Genomic DNA, 18,789 nt, shown 5'->3' on the forward strand with positions numbered 1-18,789 from the left:
TACACCTTGCACGCACAAATAGGTCATAACAAAAGTGTAAAAAGTTATATAGGCTATGTTATTGATAAATTAATCATTGCCAATATTGTCGATTAAAATGATATTTTTGTCATTATTGCATAAGTGCTAAAGTACCAAACTGCACTCGAATCCTGAATGTCGATCAGTTTTTATGCCAAATTCACGCAGTTGTAGTACAGACCCTGTTATTGACAAATTTATAAGTATATTGTTGATAAGCAGTTAATTTCTGTCATTATTGTAAACAGTTCCCCCTGTGGCCCGAGTCATCAAAACAAGTCTCTGATATGGTCTCAAGAAATAGATGGATTTTTGTGAAACACGTCACATATAGTACTAATTGTTTATTATTGTGACTTGCAACTCTATGAGTTGCCATGGGCTTATAAGTCACCATTCAATTAACTTTTAGCCTATACGGTACAAATAGTTGAAGGTGTCAAAGAAGCATAAAAATACACAAACGAGTGAGTGAGCACGAGATGAAAGTAAGGGCATTACTTGAACAAAATTTCTTTTCGTTTTTGCTTTTTCAATAAATTTTGCAAACTGCCTAACAGACTCAGAAAACAGGTATTTTAGTTTATCTGTGATAGGTTTTCACATGACAGATCGACCGAAGGCGAATAAGACACCATAAATTGCCTACAACATATTACAAGTGACGGAGATAGTGTAGCCCACCTACATGTGTCATGTTGTGTATAGGAACCACAGACGCTCGTTCGCTGGGTAGTCTCTAAGGTTCCAGTGGCTGGCAGATCTAGTACAGGATCGATAGATCGAGCAGAAAATCGATCGATCAAGCAGACTACCCAGCGAACGAGCGCCTGTGATAGGAACACACAAGGCCTGCGCTTCGTATAAATGTTTACCTGTAATATTTATTTAATGAGGCAATATAATAAGTCCTAGAACGTAGAACCTGATCTCGGTGGAGTAAATAATTAATGAATCATTTAAAAAGCACCGGGATCGCACAGGCTGGGAAACGCAATGACGTTCGTTGGGTACTATTCAGTGATTACATAACAACGTATACACACCGCCGGCGCGGCGAGAACGATCGAACGAAAGTGTTACTCGGGGGTCCACAGTATAAGCTACTGTAACGCTTACATATAACTGCAGACGAACGCAAATATGTCCACTGCAATTTGTGTCAACACATCATTATTTGCTTCCCGGGGAAAATTGTCTAATTTGCTGCAAGAAAAACGTGAAGCGACGTGCTTATTATGTTTTATCTCTTCGAGGGCTGTGTCAATGGTGTAACACTTTTCACACGAATATGACACCAATATTCGTTGACTGTATTACCCCTGGTGACAAATAGGCTTGTTGTGTGGTACAAGGTGGAGACTGCGCCTTTCATACATACCAAATTTTACTTCCAGAAGTCGCATTCTTTTGGGTCAAATAGTAAGTATTTCTAAAGATCTGGTGTCATTTTGGTGTCTACGCGTGCTGTGTTCGAGACAAGGGCGTGTAAGAACTGTGTAAAGCTCTTGTAGTCCTTGCGCCAAGCGATAGCGTAGCGAGGAGCAGTTTATTGTTGTCGGGAAGTGGTGAAATCTATTTGCACTACGCCATTGCACGGCACCAGCTACGCCATCTGCTTGTGTCGTCTTCGGTGCGACGGTGCCTCAAGGAACTAGAACCCTGCAACACTCTTTTTGTCGCGGAGATCTAGTCAGTGGAAGTTGAAGTTCTCCTTTCAGTGGCGTCATTAGTTACCGTCCGATCGACCTTCAGTAGTACTAGAGAAGTATGACGTGCGAGAGAAAAGGTCGGGGCGCCATGGACCGCCATTATTAATAAGACCGCGTGTATTAATATAATAATTTAGTCAACCCGATTTGGAAGTCCCGTCGAATTATATGCCGGTAGTAGCTGTAATTATGACAGAAAAAACAGGTTTTGTTAGATTATTGACTCGTTAAAGCTTTAGTGTACCAGTTCGTCATAAAATCGGAAGCGCACTTTCGTCTCTCTGTGAGAGAAATGGTGTCACCCAATCAGTTTCGCTTGACAGGTATGCCCTATGTGTTTTTCGTTCGGACATCTTGACCCATATGCGATAAAAGAATACAGGGTCATCTGCATGATCTGCTGCCACTTGCGGAACAACTGGCGTGACTTTATTTACTTTACAGCGTATTATTATTAAAGTCAACGGAGACATATGTTCTTCCAGTTCAGAAAAAAATAATGGAAATGATTAATCTAGTGTTCCGTCAGATTAAACATTTTTATTATTTTTTCAAGTTTCAAAATGAGGAAACAAAACGCCGTACAAAAGGACTGGGCTAGGCTGTAAACGTAACTGTCCAAGAGCGAGCCTGGCTCGAACTCAACTATACAGTACGGGTGTACTATGGAGGTATGGGTGTACCCACCTCTGAACGGTAATCTTTTTCTACTTCCGCCGCTGGAAAGTAGGACTGTTTTACCAAAGTCTAAGTCATAAATATCAGCCAAATGACCTCCCTTGATGGACCAAGGTATCTTAAAACTATATTCAGATTAGCATCCCATACAAACAGTACTGTACTTGTTGTTAGGTGTTCGACTGAAGTAATCTCAAAGGTCCACTATAATAGGCCATTGTTCAATTTATTCTTTCCATTCAAATGTATTGTTTTGCAAAATTCACCATTCTTTTTCCCACTCAAATCATGTCAAAATTCTTTGTACTTGACCTGTGAACACAACATGGTATGTGTGTGCTCTGTTGGTTAATTTAAGTCCCGACAAGAACTCAACTGTCACCAATATCATTGCCACAGTCTCTCCCCCAGGGTGGGAGGAAGTGTACTACCATTCTTCATTACACAGTATCACAGGATTCTCCACAAGGGGGTTATAGGGATGGGCTACCTATACAGACAACACAAGAAGAAAAAGAGACTGTGTCTAATTTAATATTTGATCTACACTTTAACCATAATTTGTTAATACTTTGATAATCTTATAATTTGCATAATTATTGTGATTCCTCCTATATCAGAACAAAATCCCCCTAAATTTTCAGGAGGAGGGGATGTTCCTCCCCTTGTGTGGAAAAAGCTGAAGAAAAACACTGTATCATTTTCTGGAACAGAAGTATCAATAATTATCAAAAGTAAGTCACTGCCCATGTCAGTAACATGTCTGTTATGAAGCAAGCCTGACAAATAGAATATCTGCCCCAGGATACAATATGCATCTGCACAATCTTGCTCTTTAAAAGGGAGAGGGAGTCTTCCCCATCTGCAGCTGTGTGATTTTCTTCTTGATAAGCACTGCCTCTTCCAAGAAGTTGGTGATAAACGGCAAGCAGATTTGAGGCTAATTTGGAATTTCATATGTATTCTTTGTAGCTTTCCGATCACAGCAGGACTTTGCCAAATAAATTTGTGGCAGCCCACATTGCCTCTTCCAAGAAATTGGCAATGAATGTCGAGCAAATGTATGGCTAATTCAGCATTTTATGTGTGTTTGTAGTTCAACAGTTTTGTAGCTTTCCAATCAGTGACTTTGCCAGATAAACTTCACTTGTGTCCCTATGTTTACATGGAGCTGCTTCAGCCGTTATTAACCCATCAAAATCCGTGGTTGGAGAACCCTAAAAGTAATTATCGTTACAATGTATTAAAAATTATATCAGTAATCTGACAGAACAATCAAATACAATGAACCCAGAAGGTTTATGCTTTTCATATTGTTGTCGATGTACTAGCAAATGGGAAAAGAATTACACAGCATTTAAGGAGATCCCAGGATCAAACACCTTTCCAGTTGTCCTTCAAGATTCTTAATTTGCTTTACACCCAGGCAACATGGAGTACGGTACAGACTATAACACGAAATATTCAGAGCCGACTGGACCACCGCCACCATACCCCGCTTCTGGGCAGGCGCAACCAGCGCCGGCAGGAGCACCTATGTATCCTGGACAAGGACAGCCACCTGCTCCACCACCGTCTTATGCGCCAGCGCAGCCAGCTTATCCAACCTCAACTGGCATGCAAAACACAACTGTCGTGGTCGCCCCACCGCCTGCAACGGTGGCTGTGTTCAATTCTTCAATGTTGCGAGATGTTCCGCAGAGCTGTACGTGCCCGCACTGTCGGCAGAACATAGTGACCGTGGTGGACTTCAAAGTGGGCTCTGTGACCTGGCTGGCTTGCATCTTTCTGTGGTTTGTCGGGTAAGAGACTTAACCTGTGTCATGAATCCTATCACAGTTTGTTAGTTGTACTGAATGAAAACATTCTAATGTTCCTCATTTGTTTGGCTTCTATTTTTGGACACCGTGGTGCGAAGCACCAAAGGTGTCCTTTGTCGCCACAATGTCTGTGTGTGTGTCCGTCTGTCCGTCCGTCTGTCCGCCGTCCGTCTGTCCGTCCGTCCGTCCGTCCGTCCGTCCGTAGACAGATTTTGTTCCACTCATAACTTAAGAACCCTTAGGTCCAATGTCATGCAATTTGGTATTTGGTATTATCATGATGAGACTTAGGTCTGATTAGATTTTGGTGGGTGTGGCTTATTAATTAATTGCTCATTTGCATATTTTATGACTTTTTTGCCATAGGGCTATATCTCAAGAAATATTGAACCAAATTTGATGTGACTGTACACATACTTAATTAGTCCCCACGGACACCGTCCGGGGGGACTTATAGGTTTGGTCATGTCCGTGCGTCCGTCCGTGCGTCCGTCCGTCCGTTCACGCAGATATCTCAGAGACGCCTGGAGCGATTTCGTTCAAACTTGGTACAAGGATAGTACTCTACCTCATACAGGTGCACGTCGATTTGTTTCACAATGCGATCAAATTTGGCCGTGTTAGAGGACTTTTTAGTTTTCACCTCCATAGACTCCCATGTATAAGGCAGTCCATAGACTCCCATGTATAAGGAAGTCATAGACTCCCATGTATAAGGAAGTCCATAGACTCCCATGTATAAGGCAGTCCATAGACTCCCATGTATAAGGCAGTCCATAGACTCCCATGTATAAGCAGTGTTCGCGCTAGCACTCGCCACACTCGCAAAATGCGAATAAAACTCTCATTTTGCGAAAAATTTTTGAAAGTCATTAGCCACGCTTGCGAATTGAATTTTTCGCCCCAAAATTGTTTGGACACATCGTCGGATCAATCACTCAACTACGATCGCCTCCGCACTATTACTTCCGGGTGCTGGCTGGAAGCGACGCAATACTCCGTTCACCAGAATAGGAATGTATATATTTTATTATAAGGGGTGAGCAAATTCACTACCCTGAACTCACGGGCAAGCAGTTTTTACCGCCGGGCAAGTAACTTTTGGTACCTCTACTAGCCCGATGGGCTAGCGTATGAAATGTAGGAGACAGCTGAGGAGAGTAGCAAAGTCGATCGGGAGCAAACGACATGTAGAAACGCATTGCCTGCAGCAAAATGAACACAGAGACGGACGTTTCCGAGCCTATGTAACTGACATGAAATTTCTCATCCAAGTTCGATTTCAAAGAACGTATGCAATTCTGGGATGAAGAAGACGAATTTCTAGGAAATTGCAGCTTGAATTTAATCTCGGAAAAAAGACAAACAAACCATACGATTTGACGTCAAGCTCCGTAAAATTCAACTGAGGTGGGTCTACAGTACATGTATGCACTGTGATTTGGCCGTAGCAGCACGCAAAAATACAGACCTTTCAAAGATAAAAATAAACAATATAGCTATGAAATTTGTTGTAGTCATGAGCGAAATGCCTCAAATAAAAGGGTCATTTATTCGGATCGTGCTGTGACACATGAAATCTCTCTTGTCAAGAAAGAAAATAATCGTCCATCGCAGCGCATCGCCACGTTGAGACAACCGGACTGGCATACAGGTATGGCGGATATGACATCAAAAAAGGACTCTTCTATTAGGGAAGAGGGACCGAGGATTAAAAATACCACAAATAAGTTTGGTTTTACTCGCAGTTCCGTCACTTGAACTTCCATTCTCCATTACTTGCTTATCGTCTATTGCTTTCTCTCATCAGTAAGGTAATCTTATCAAACGTAATGGGTTTGTAAAAGTCTGTGATATTTACTAACCCCTTTCAACAAATAGTGCGCTCATCATGACCGTCCATGCTTTTGAATACAACACATGCATATGGGAGTCAACCACCATTGTCGCATCGGACACTGCGATCGCATGACATGCTATTTGTGTAGATTTTGTTGTTATTGCTGTTGTTGTAATTTCATTATTTCCGCAATTATTACATGGGTATCAAGGAGCAGAATGCTTCCAATGCATAGGGTATTGTATTCACACAGGTATTCACGTGGAGCTCCCGAGGTTGTAGGAAAGCACAAAAGCATAGTATTGTTATCAGATCAGGTACTGCAATGTTATATCATGTGTAAACGGTCATGCTCTACGCTAAAAGACTGATTCGTATCTGCAAAGACAAGGAGGAAAAAGTCTGTGGTATTTTGCTATAGTTTTTGGTACACAAGTTTCGTAAATTTATGTAAAAAATCTTCATGTCAGACGCAATTTTTCCCTCACATTTTGCAGCTGAAGAGCAGGCAGTGAAACCTCAAGTCACAGGCAGGCCAGTTGAAACTGGCTGTGCTAGCAATTTTTTTGTCTTCTTGCCCGGGAACAAGTGAGTTTATGACTAAAAAATGATTTGCTCATGAAGTGTGTTTAGAATGTTCCAGTGACGTCCAACATTTATTTATTTATTATTTATTTATTACCTTTGAAACGGTTTTAAAACGCAAAAAACTGCAGAAAAAGCAGACCACAAACATTGTTTACTTTGAATAACATAGTCACATCAGTTGCACATCTTTGTGTTTTTAGTAAAATATTTGCGTGGCTAATCAATTTTTGCTGTGGCTAATGTTGTTTTGCATCAATTAGCCACACCAGCAGACCGTGGCTAATTTGAAAAAAATCCTAGCGCGAACACTGTATAAGGCCAAGAAAAATAAAAATTTAGTTTCTCATCGTATTCATATTGCAAAAAGGATGCAGTGACACAGTTTTTAGTCCCCACAGATAAAGTCCAGGGGGCTCATAGATTGGGTCATGTCAGTCCGTTAGTCCATCCATGTGAGTCCATCCGTTCACGCAGATATCTCAGACGCTTTGACAAAATGTCACGTGACCTTTGACCTCGAATATACATATTTGTCCATAACTCAGTAACCACAAGTGCTAAACCTTTCATATATGGTATGATGGGACACCCTATGACGCCACATATTGTACCTCATTAATTATGTGCATATCTAATTTTGAGCAAGCCAATGGAGCTAGAGGTCTGATTTTTGGTATATATGGATAACTTAGCAATACAATTTTTTTTGACAAAATGTCATGTGACCTTGGTGACCTTTGACCTCAAATATACATATTTGTCCATAACTCAGTAATCACTAATGCTACACCCTTCATATTTGGTATGATGGGACACCTTATGACGCCACATATTGTTCCTCATTAATTATGTGCATATCTAATTTTGAGCGAGCCAATAGAGCCAGAGGTCTGATTTTTGGTATGTACGGATAACTTAGCAATGCAATTTTTTTGACAAAATGTCACGTGACCTCGGTGACCTTTGACCTCAAATATACATATTTGTCCAAAACTCAGTAACCACAAGTGCTACACCCTTCATATTTGGTATGATGGGACACCTTATGACGCCACATATTGTACCTCATTAATTATGCATATATCTAATTTTGAGCAAGTCAATAGAGCTAGAGGCAGTGTTTTCTCCAGGACGCGCGAACGCGCGAATCGCGCATTTTCAAAGAGCAGTCACCCCAAAAATTTATGTGGACGCGCGACCTGGCGCGCGTCTGTGGCCCCTGCCATACCAGACAGTGTGTTGGCCTTTTGATTTTGCAATACGTCACTGACTCGTCACGCCAATGCGTCTGTAATGCGTCTGCTGGTGCCTAATATCGCTACATTGTCCCTGTGGGAAAAAAAATAATATCGCTCAGCTCTGGTATCTGCTTGCCGCGCCTGTGTCCAAAAATAAACAACTGCCACATCTGTTGTAGCGTATCACAGTCCATCATTTCCCTTGTGTGTTGGTCTTGGCCGCCTGTCAGAAAAAAAAAAAACTTTGTTTATTGTTCAATGACATCCGCCTGAAATATAAGTGTTACTATGTTTCAAAATTTTAATTAGCATCGGCCTAGGACGAATCACTTTGATGCTGAACTTTCATTCGAATTCCCCTACCAGCCACCGCCACGTGCATTTGACGATCGAGGTACAAGTCATGAAACGAAATCGCCTTATTACTGCCTTTTACAAACCCAAGTCTGATGACAAAACGTCTGAAAATTGTGAAGCGGAAGAAAACAAAAAAACTGATAGTGACGAGACGAAGTCTAAAGATGTGCAGAGAGACGTTGAAGAAACAGCTGAGACGGCCGGAGAGACGGGTGCTGAAATTGGAAAGCAAGGAAGAGAAAATCCTGGTGAAGTTACATCGGATTCAGACGACGATACTGAACGACTTCCTTCTAAAGAAAAAGGGAATCTTTTTGGCAAGACTCCTGGCTGAAAGGTTATCCCTGGCTAGAGAAACCTGAAGATGGGCGTGGAATGCGGTGTAAGGTATGCCGTGAAGCCGGAAAAGATAATTCGTTCACTACGGAGAAGGGTTGCAGTAACTACCGAACATCAACTTTAAAACGCCATGTCAATAACGGTAAACACAAAGATGCAATGAGAGAAATATCTTTGCGGTCAAATCTAAAGGTTGCCGTCTCAAATGCAGTTACTCAAAAAGAGGATGCAATTCTGGTCGCTATGAAGGCTGTATATTGGCTGGCAAAGGAAGCAGTCGCAACCGATAAATACGCGTCGCTTTTGGAGCTGTTGAAAGCTGCGCGGTGCGAACCCGTGAACAATCTGGAGGTAGGCAAAAACGCTACCTATCGATCACATACGAAGAATTACAGCAAGCCATCGCTGATACGATCAAAGCCGATGTTGTCGATAGAATAAAAGACTGTGACTTTTATAGTATTTTGTGTGATGAAAGCACGGATATTTCGACATCGGGCCGTCTAGTCGTTTACGTGAGAAGTGTGACCGGAAGTTTCGATGTTGAGTCGCACTTCCTGGGAAATTTGTATATCATCGAAAAAGACGCAGCATCTTTGACGGAAAAACTTATCAGTACCGTGAATGAAAACCAGTTAGAAAGGTCGAAAATGGTTGGTTTCGGAAGTGACGGGGCCTCTGTCATGACCGGTGTGAAGAATGGCGTAAGCGCAAAATTGAGAGATATCAACCCGTTCCTCATTAATATTCATTGCGTCGCACATCATCTCGCGTTGTGTACGAGCCAAGCTGCGCGAGTGTCGAGTACTTGAAGGAATACAAGACTATTTGACAAGTTTATTCTACTATTTCAAGCAGTCGTCGCTGCGATCTTCACACCTGAAAGAAGTTGAAGACATGCTTGAAAGTCCGCGTCTCAAGATGAAGGAAATCCATGACGTCAGGTGGTTTGCGTTCTACGATGCGTTACAAACCGTATACAGGTCATGGAACGCATTGGTGACCTACTTTGACGGGCAGCGTTCATCGAAAGACCCAAAGGCGGCAGGCTTACACGGCAAGTTGACGCAGTATAAATTCGTGGCGGTGATGTATTTCCTCATGGGTGTGATCCCCATCGTGACGCGACTCAACCTTATTTTCAGAAGACATAGATATTGCAGCGATCAAGCCAACGGTCAGCGTTGTCCTCGATCAACTGACACAGATCAAGGACGGCGCAGTATCGGGTTTCTACACAGACAAACTTTCGGAGATAGACAGTGACAATGGGACGTTGATGGGACACAGAATTATGAATAAATCAAAACAGAAAATGCTTGTTGATGATGTGAAAAGGGCATTTCTAAGTAATTTGATCGATAATATCCAAACCCGTTTTCTGCAGATGGTACAGGGGTAATATCTGCATTTGATATTCTTGGTAGAGAGATTTGTCATTTGTTGCTAGCGATCAGTTACCGCATTACGGCAATGATAAATTAGAGATTTTAATCTCACACTATGGCTTTGAGAAAATGAAAAAAGAAGGTCAAATTTGTGCGCCTGTCATCAACCAGATAACACACGGCATGAATGGTCTGTTATAAAGCCAGTAGTCTTACAGCAGGCCTATCCAGAGATAATTTTACCACTTTGTGGAAATTTATCAATTCAAATCACAAAGATACAGTGCCAAATTTGATAGCACTAGCAAAGATTCTGTTGTTTTGCCAGTAACCACTGCAATCTGTGAAAGGGGCTTTTCAGCCCAAAATAAAATCAAGACATCATTGAGAAACAGGCTAGAAGAAAGTGCCATTAACAGACTAATGACAATTCTCATTGAGGGCCCAGCACTACCTGACTTTGTTGGTGAGAAAGCCCTGAAGCTGTGGAAAAGTACAAAGGCCAGGAGAATTTTCTCAGCATCAGGCAGCAACACAAAATGACCTTGCACTTAATGTACAAACACTGTATTCATAAGGTGAACTGTGGACTGTTTAAAGCTTGCTGAAATTGTAGTTAATGTAAAATTATTGTAATTAATATTGCATTAAACTGCAAAGTCAATAAACTCCAGTATTCAAATAAATAACTTTATTGAAATTTGAAAGATGAAAGCTGTGTAGATTGGTCTGCAACAGTGTGAAGAGCTTAGTGATTACAGCAAAACCTACAGTAGAGATGAAAAAAATATTAATAAACACTTACACTATGAATGCATACATATATTTAAATTACTGAATTAATTTGCATAATTAACCTAATTTGCATAATTTATGCACCCCCCTATTCTCAATGAAATCCCCCCTATTTTTTTATGTTATGGGCGACATGCCCCCCTTTTTTCAAAATCCTGGAGAAAACACTGCTAGAGGTCTGATTTTTAGCTCACATTTGGTTTTACCAATGTGAGTTTATCGTATAGGCTGAAGTCGATGGCGTCTGTATGTATGTGTGTATGTATGTATGTACAGTATGTCCGTCAACATCAAAAACACGCAAACCGCTGCACGTTTCAGCTTGGTATTTTGTGTGTGGATGCATCCTGGGCTATAGATGGGATTTTGTTCAAATGAAGTCTGCATTGCCAAAATTATGCAAATGAGCTTACAAAATGTGAAATGGTTAAGAATTAATAACTCAAGAACCGCTTTTTTGATTGCTTTGAGAACTTGTGTGCAAGTACCTTAGGGGTGAACCTTATACAGTTTTATGAATATTGTGAAGATATCCTTAATTTTGTATTTTTGCTGAATTTTTGTGATTTTCTCATTTCAGTAAAAATTCTTCTTCTCTGAAACCGCCAGCCCAATGGCTCTCCCAACCCAGGATATGTTGTGAGACAATTTGAAGGCTGTGAACATAATTTTGTCATATTTGGTACCAATTTGTCGGAAAATTTGATCCAGAAAACAAAGCTGAGGTGATTTTTTTCATTTTGGACCAATTTTTAGCTACTATAGACTATAGTCTATAGAAACTATTGGGATGGGTATCCGTCCGGCGTCCGTCGTCAGTCTGTATGTATGTATGTATGTATGTATGTATGTATGTATGTATGTATGTCCGTTTGTGAGGCGTCCGTCCACTCAAATATCTTGAGAACCGCAGTACTTACTGATTTGATATTTGTTGTGTAGATGAAAAATATGATTTTGAGAAACTGTTTTTTTTAATTTTGTGATATTGTTGAAAATAGGCAAATTAATGCCAAAAAAGGTGTTTTTGGTAAAAAATCTTCTTCTTCATAACTGCTGGTCAGACAGCTTTGTTATTTGGTATACGGGTCCCTAGGGATAACCCAACTTAGATTTGTTCAAATTGTGATGAAATATGCAAATGTGTATTTTTAAGGAATTTTTTTGTCATTTTTGGTCAAAATTTGACTTACATTGTATGGAATTCTTGTACTGTATAAACCCTATCAATTCACCCAGAAAAAATAATTAATATGATTTTAAATAATTGAATTAATTAGGAAATCATCAAAGCCAAAATAATTTAGTGTGGAATTATCAGAAAGTTCAACTTTTTTTGACAGTTCATAGTGAAATGCTTACCATCTTGAAGGATGAAATCATTTAAAGGCAACTTTCTGAATCCCAACTTTGATATATTCTGAACCACCATTTATGTTATCTAAAAGAAATAGCTCATAATAGTTTGTCATGATAAGGTGGTCAAATAAATAGAGATAGAGAAAGTTCTAATTTCCATTTATGGTTGACTTGGTAAGGATAAAATAAGATTACTTTTTGAGGAAAAAACAGAGTGGTCAATTAAAAGAGTGGTCAAAGTGATGGGGTTTTATGGTAAAGCTGGGTTGTAAGATTCCTTATGTGCTGTTTATAGCACATGCAATCTGTGTAACAGTGCAATGAAAGTGTAACATGATTCCTTATAATGCTTTGATGACCTTGAACTTCTTGTGTGCTTTCTCTGAGTACGTACAGTCTCAACTTATTCAACAGAACTTACTTACAAGTTAATTTGAAAGTTAAAATGTGCTTGGTTAATAGGATGAAAATAATATATTAAAAGATAACCAGCTCAAGATTCTTTATAACCTGACAGATATGCTGTTTTTTTATGACGTAAATCTTGATTTAAGCAAGTCTTGTTTACTTTAATTAGAATGTAATTAACTCTCGTTTATTTGCTATTATAGACTAATATAGTCTGATGAAATATGCAAATCTGTATTTTTACGGAATTTTTTACCATTTTTGGTCAGGCCATCCTGAAATGAGCTATCAAAGATATCCACCTTCTTCATCAATACATGTGTCACTAAAGGTTATTCTCTACATAACACAGCAGAGCTCTGTCAACTGTTGAGTCGCTTGTTTTTTCAAAACTGCTGGACAGACAGTTTTACTATTTGGTTTACAAGTCCCTAGGATGACCTAAGTGAGATAATTTCATACAGTCAGGAAATACTTAATTTTGTATCCATGTCTATAGTAGCTTCAGGGACTTTGGCCCTATGTTTGCAACTTTTCTATGTAAGACATACAAGAACTGATGAGAAATTTGGATCCAGGATAATTCCAGATGTTGTAATCACCGCCCACAGTGGAAGGCATTTCACTATCTGTAACTAACTTAAGTGCTGTTTACATTAGAATGATAACACTCATGGCATTAATTAAAAATCTCCAAGGTTGTAAATGTACTTCCTGTCATTTGGTCTTATGTAATACCAAGGGGTGGAACATTTGATATTCAGGAGGGGGTAGGGTCTAGAAGATCGATGATGCAGCATTACTTTTTTACCAGATCCCTTGTGCATTTTTTGCCCACTCCCCCCTTTTCTTTTTATCAAGCCTTCTCTGTTTTTTGTTGTTGACATTTGCTTATGTATTTAGGATCTGCTTCTCCCATTGCTATAGAAGTTGATATGCATGTTCCTAAAGATGACCTCCAGTACCTAAGTTGGAGACCTTATTTGCTTTTGTCATTCTTGTTTTTCCTGGTTTAAATATTTCTCGAATGGACCAATTCAAACCGAATGTGAGCACATAGTGTCCTTGACGGTATTTTTGGTATATAGGGATAACTTAGCAATACAATTTTTTGACAAAATGTCACGTGACCTTGGTGACCTTTGTTTGTTTAAAACTCAGTAACCACAAGTGCTACACCCTTCATATTTGGTATGATCTGACACCTTATGACGCCACATATTGTTCCTCATTAATTATGCACATATCTAATTTTGAGCGAGCCTCGGTGACCTTTGACCTCAAATATACATATTTGTCCATAACTCAGGAACCACAAGTGCTACACCCTCATATATGGTATGATGGGACACCTTATGATGCCATATATTGTACCTCATCAATTATTTGCATATCTAATTTTGAGCAAGCCAATAGAGGTAAATATATGATTTTTAGTATATAGGGATAGACTATAGGATAGAAATTTTTTGAAAAAATGTCATGTGACCTCGATAACCTTTTACCTAAAATACACGATTATATCAATAAATAAGTAACCACAAGTGCTATGTCCTTTACATTTAGTAGGATGGGAGACCTTATGACAACACATGCTTTACCTCGTTAATTATGCCCATATATAATTGTGGGCAAGCCAATAGAGCTAGAGGTCTGAATTTTGGCATATATGGATTAATTAGCAATACAATGTTTTATTTTCAAAATGTCACGTGACCTTGATGACCTTTGACCTTGAATATGCATATATATGCATAACTCAGTAACCACAAGTTCTTTACGCTTCAATTTTGATAGGATAATAGACCTTAAGATGTCACATCTTGTACCTCATTTATTATGCACATATGTATTTCTTGGCTGGCCAATACAGCTAGAGGTCTGATCTTTTTTCCTGATTTAGAACCATAACTTAGACATGCCTCTTGTTTCAAATTGGGAACAATGACATAGACCTAATGTGTCCATAGATCTGAACATATACACTCCAGTGATACTTCTTAATGACCTCATTTCCCTGCCCCATCAAGACTAATACTCCTATTACAAGTGGGGACTATGTCATTGTCAATGACTTGTTACCCTATAGCATAACTATGGTAAAAGTTTAGTAAGTTTGGTTAATTCCAAAGCACATTCTGAAAGTACTCTTCTGGAATATACAGAATATTATCTCACAGTGAGTGTCTGAATGTTATTCTGAATTGTATTGCAAAGCACATTCTGAAAGTACTCTTCTGAAAATTTCACATTCTTTGCCACTGCACCATCTCCCTAATACATACTGATGACCCACGGTTTCCACTCAAGTCTCACTTTGATCTTATTTGTGGAAACATGCACAAGATAACACTTCCAATACTACCACCTGAGTATACTAATGTTAGCTTTAGGTAGAACGCTCCTCAAGCATAGATATTTTGACTCTCAAATTTCTTTTCTGATCTACCACTTGTTGGGGCTCATTTTAAAGCTCTTGGAGAAAAAAATACTTTCATTTTCTTAATTTTTCTAAACTCCAAAATTTAATTTTCCCCAATACAGTTACCACAGGGATGGCTGCCATTTTGAATTTCAAATATTGCAAAATGTTGGATAATTTGTTTCGCTAGTTCCAAACTTTGCACAGTGACCCCTGATTTTATCAATGATTCGTTAAGAGAATAGTTGAAAGTTTCATTCAGGAAGTTCGAGCAAAAGCGCAAATCTTTCACTTTCGAGGTGCATACTGCCTTAACAGATTCATTGCACCTTCAGCTGTACATAACATTTGATGCATTTTCCATTGATTCTGATCTGTCTGTAAAATGTATTTTCTTATCCTACTTCTAAGCTCGTGTCGGAATGACCAACTCTCAACTTGTCAATCTAGTGTGTGTGTGTGTGTATAATGTCAAAATGTTGTTGTTGTTGACAACTGAATTGTAGTGTAGAGTAAAAGAGTAGAATTCATTAGTGAATGATATTCACATGCTGTGCACACAATGCATTGTTTTGACAAGGTGCATACAATATATTACAAGGTACTTTATCGAGAAGAAGAAAACGTATCTCATGTTCTAAAAAAAAAAACATGAAAAAAACTGTCAAACATTTCTGACTTGTGCATAAAATGCTGACACAATGTTAAAGTGGCACTTCAGAGTATGTAGCTTGTGCTTATTGCAGCTTCCAGTATAGCAAATGACAATTCATGACTCATTGTCATGTCTTGAGAATTGCGAATTAAAGGGCCAGCTATAACTTCCGATGATTTTTAGCTACTATAGACTATAGTCTATAGAAGCTATTGGGATGGGTATCCGTCCGGCGTCCGTCGTCAGTCTGTATGTATGTATGTATGTATGTATGTATGTATGTATGTATGTATGTATGTCCGTTTGTGAGGCGTCCGTCCACTCAAATATCTTGAGAACCGCAGTACTTACTGATTTGATATTTGTTGTGTAGATGAAAAATACGATTTTGAGAAACTATTTTTTTTAATTTTTTGATATTGTTGAAAATAGGCAAATTAATGCCAAAAAAGGTGTTTTTGGTAAAAAATCTTCTTCTTCATAACCGCTGGTCAGACAGCTTTGTTATTTGGTATACAGGTCCCTAGGGGTAACCCAACTTAGACTTGTTCAAATTGTGATGAAATATGCAAATCTGTATTTTTAAGGAATTTTTTTGTCATTTTTGGTCAAAATTTGACTTACATTGTATGTAATTCTTGTACTGTATAAACCCTATCAATTCACCCAGAAAAAAATAATTAATATGATTTTAAATAATTGAATTAATTAGGAAATCATCAAAGCCAAAATAATTTAGTGTAGAATTATCAGAAAGTTCAACTTTTTTTGACAGTTCATAGTGAAATGCTTACCATCTTGGAGGATTAAAACATGTAAAGGCAACTTTCCTGAATCCCAACTTTGACATATTCTGAACCGTCATTTATTGTGCCCTGTATGTTACTAAAAGAAATTGCTCAAAATAGTCAATAGAGATAGAGATAGAGAAAGTTCTAATTTCCATTTATGGTTGACTTTGTAAGGATAAAATAAAATTACTTTTTGAGGAAAAAAATAGAGTGGTCAATTAAAAGAGTGGTCAAAGTGATAGGGTTTTTATGGTAAAGCTGGGCTGTATAAAGATTCCTCATGTGCTATTTATAGCAATTATGCAATCTGTGTAAACAGTGCAATGAAAGTGTAACATGATTCCTTATAATGCTTTGTGATGACCTTGAACTTCTTAAGTTTCAAACCTTTGTCTCTTCAGTGTGCTTTCTCTGAGTATGTACAGTCTCAACTTATTAAACAGAACTCACAATGTTAATCAAAGATATCCACCTTCTTCATCAATACATGTGTCACAAAAGGTTATTCTCTACATAACTCAACAGAGCTCTGTCAACTGTTGAGTTGCTTGTTCTTTCAAAACCGCTGGTCAGACAGCTTTAATATTTAGTTTACTTGTCCGTAGGATGACCTTAGTGAGATAATTTCATACAGTAAGGAAATACTTAATTTTGTATCCATGTCTATAGTAGCTTCAGGGACTTTGGCCCTATGTTTTCACTATTTTTTTTGTTAATGTCAGCTACAGTTACTCGTTCTAGCTACTCCCAGAAAGCAAAGCATGTTGAGATACACAGTGTTTGGCTGGCTAGCTCAGCCAGTACGTGTGTTGACTGTGCTGCTATTGTTGAAAGTGAATTCTGATCTGGACTAGAAGTTCAAATGTTTACAATAACTGTGCATTTTACAGGGACGTATATACGATGGAAAAGCCAAATAATGGGTGTTTCAGCATGCTGTGGGGAGTAGAAAAGAACTTTTCCATTGACATATAAAACAAAAAATAGAGAAAAAAATCATCTAAAGTTCTGGCTACTTGCCCTTGTCATTCACTTCCCATATTCATATTTCCTACTCAATACTAGGCACAGAGCATGTTGAAAAGAGTTGTTCATCAACCATGAAACAAGCATTCTTAATTTCATCAACACTTCCATCGCGTCAAAGGGAGTCATTTGTCTTGGAGTAATTATTTTTACCACGTTTTGCCTCTGTTAAAACCATGTTTTTCTGATCTTCTTGACAGCCTTGGACTTGGATGTTGCTTCATCCCGTTCTGTCTCGACGTGTGTAAGGATGCCGTCCACACCTGCCCCAGCTGCAACGGCCACATCGGAACATTCACCAGGCTGTAACCCATGGAGGCAGCTGGTGAACCATCACGGATACAACGATGTACAGGAGAGACTGGATTATGTCATGTTGTTGATCCAGCCCAGAATGGGTCGGGCACACAGTGAACAGTTTTATGTATATTTGAATTTTTACAATAAGATACCCATATTGTCTCGTTATTGATTGGAGTCCGAGACTTAGTAGCTACATGTACATGATGTAATGGGTGTTTGCTTATAGAGTAGATCGTCAAACATAGTGATCTCATAGTAATTCTGGGGAAATCGTGCATTTCACTAGCAGTATATAATGATTGAGCATTTACATATATCAATATTTTTAAATAATAATTGCCATAAACGTCAGAATATATTCCTTTTTTTGTGGACTTTTTAATGTATGATGAATATTTCGGACAACATAGTGGTTTTTGTAGGTCTCTCTAATCACTTAACCCATTGAGTGCTGCAATTTTTTCCAACCAAAATTTTTGTGCAACAGTTTACAAATTTTCACGATTTTTGTCTGTCATTTTTGTGATAATTGTCAATCAGACGGCCAAAACTTTTCATTGGCTACAGGTTTTAATCAACATTTTGAGAAAAATCTGAAAAAAATTGACAGGCTTATATTTTGTAGAGGCAAGAAAAATTGACTTTGGCACTTAAAGGGTTCAATAGCCTCTTCAAAAACATTTATTTTGGTATTCCTAACAACACTTTTTAGGAACAATTGGACAGTCTACTTTTTAATATCATCTCAAATCTCTTGAGTATCTCGTACCATCACATTACTGATTATTAATGCATCACAATTTTAATTAGATGCAATTCCAATATTCTTTTGTATAATTCAAACAAAAAATTTATTTCTCATTCTGAGAGCACAAAATTTACCAGGTCACAAAAAAATTGAGAAAATGTATGTAACAGCTTTACCCACCATCCTTGCAGTATTACAGCGCATTGTAGGTGTGTTTATATACAGTATGTGTAACATAATGCAATTAATATGGTTTAATGGTTTTTTTTCCTTCAATAAAGACATGTTGTAATCACTGTTA

General features: G+C 38.5%; 1 protein-coding gene across 1 annotated transcript; it reads left to right on the plus strand.

Moving 5' to 3' along the window:
* The first annotated feature begins 1,357 nt into the window (after positions 1 to 1,357).
* On the plus strand, positions 1,358 to 18,789 carry LOC139151640 (lipopolysaccharide-induced tumor necrosis factor-alpha factor homolog). The gene is made up of 4 exons (XM_070724568.1): positions 1,358 to 1,443; positions 3,032 to 3,145; positions 3,838 to 4,213; positions 17,638 to 18,789. The coding sequence occupies exons 3-4, from the start codon at positions 3,843 to 3,845 to the stop codon at positions 17,744 to 17,746; spliced, it is 480 nt and encodes a 159-aa protein (XP_070580669.1). The 5' UTR covers positions 1,358 to 1,443; positions 3,032 to 3,145; positions 3,838 to 3,842; the 3' UTR covers positions 17,747 to 18,789.

This window comes from Ptychodera flava, chromosome 15 (assembly GCF_041260155.1).
Source record: "Ptychodera flava strain L36383 chromosome 15, AS_Pfla_20210202, whole genome shotgun sequence".
Taxonomy (NCBI): Eukaryota; Metazoa; Hemichordata; class Enteropneusta; family Ptychoderidae; genus Ptychodera; species Ptychodera flava.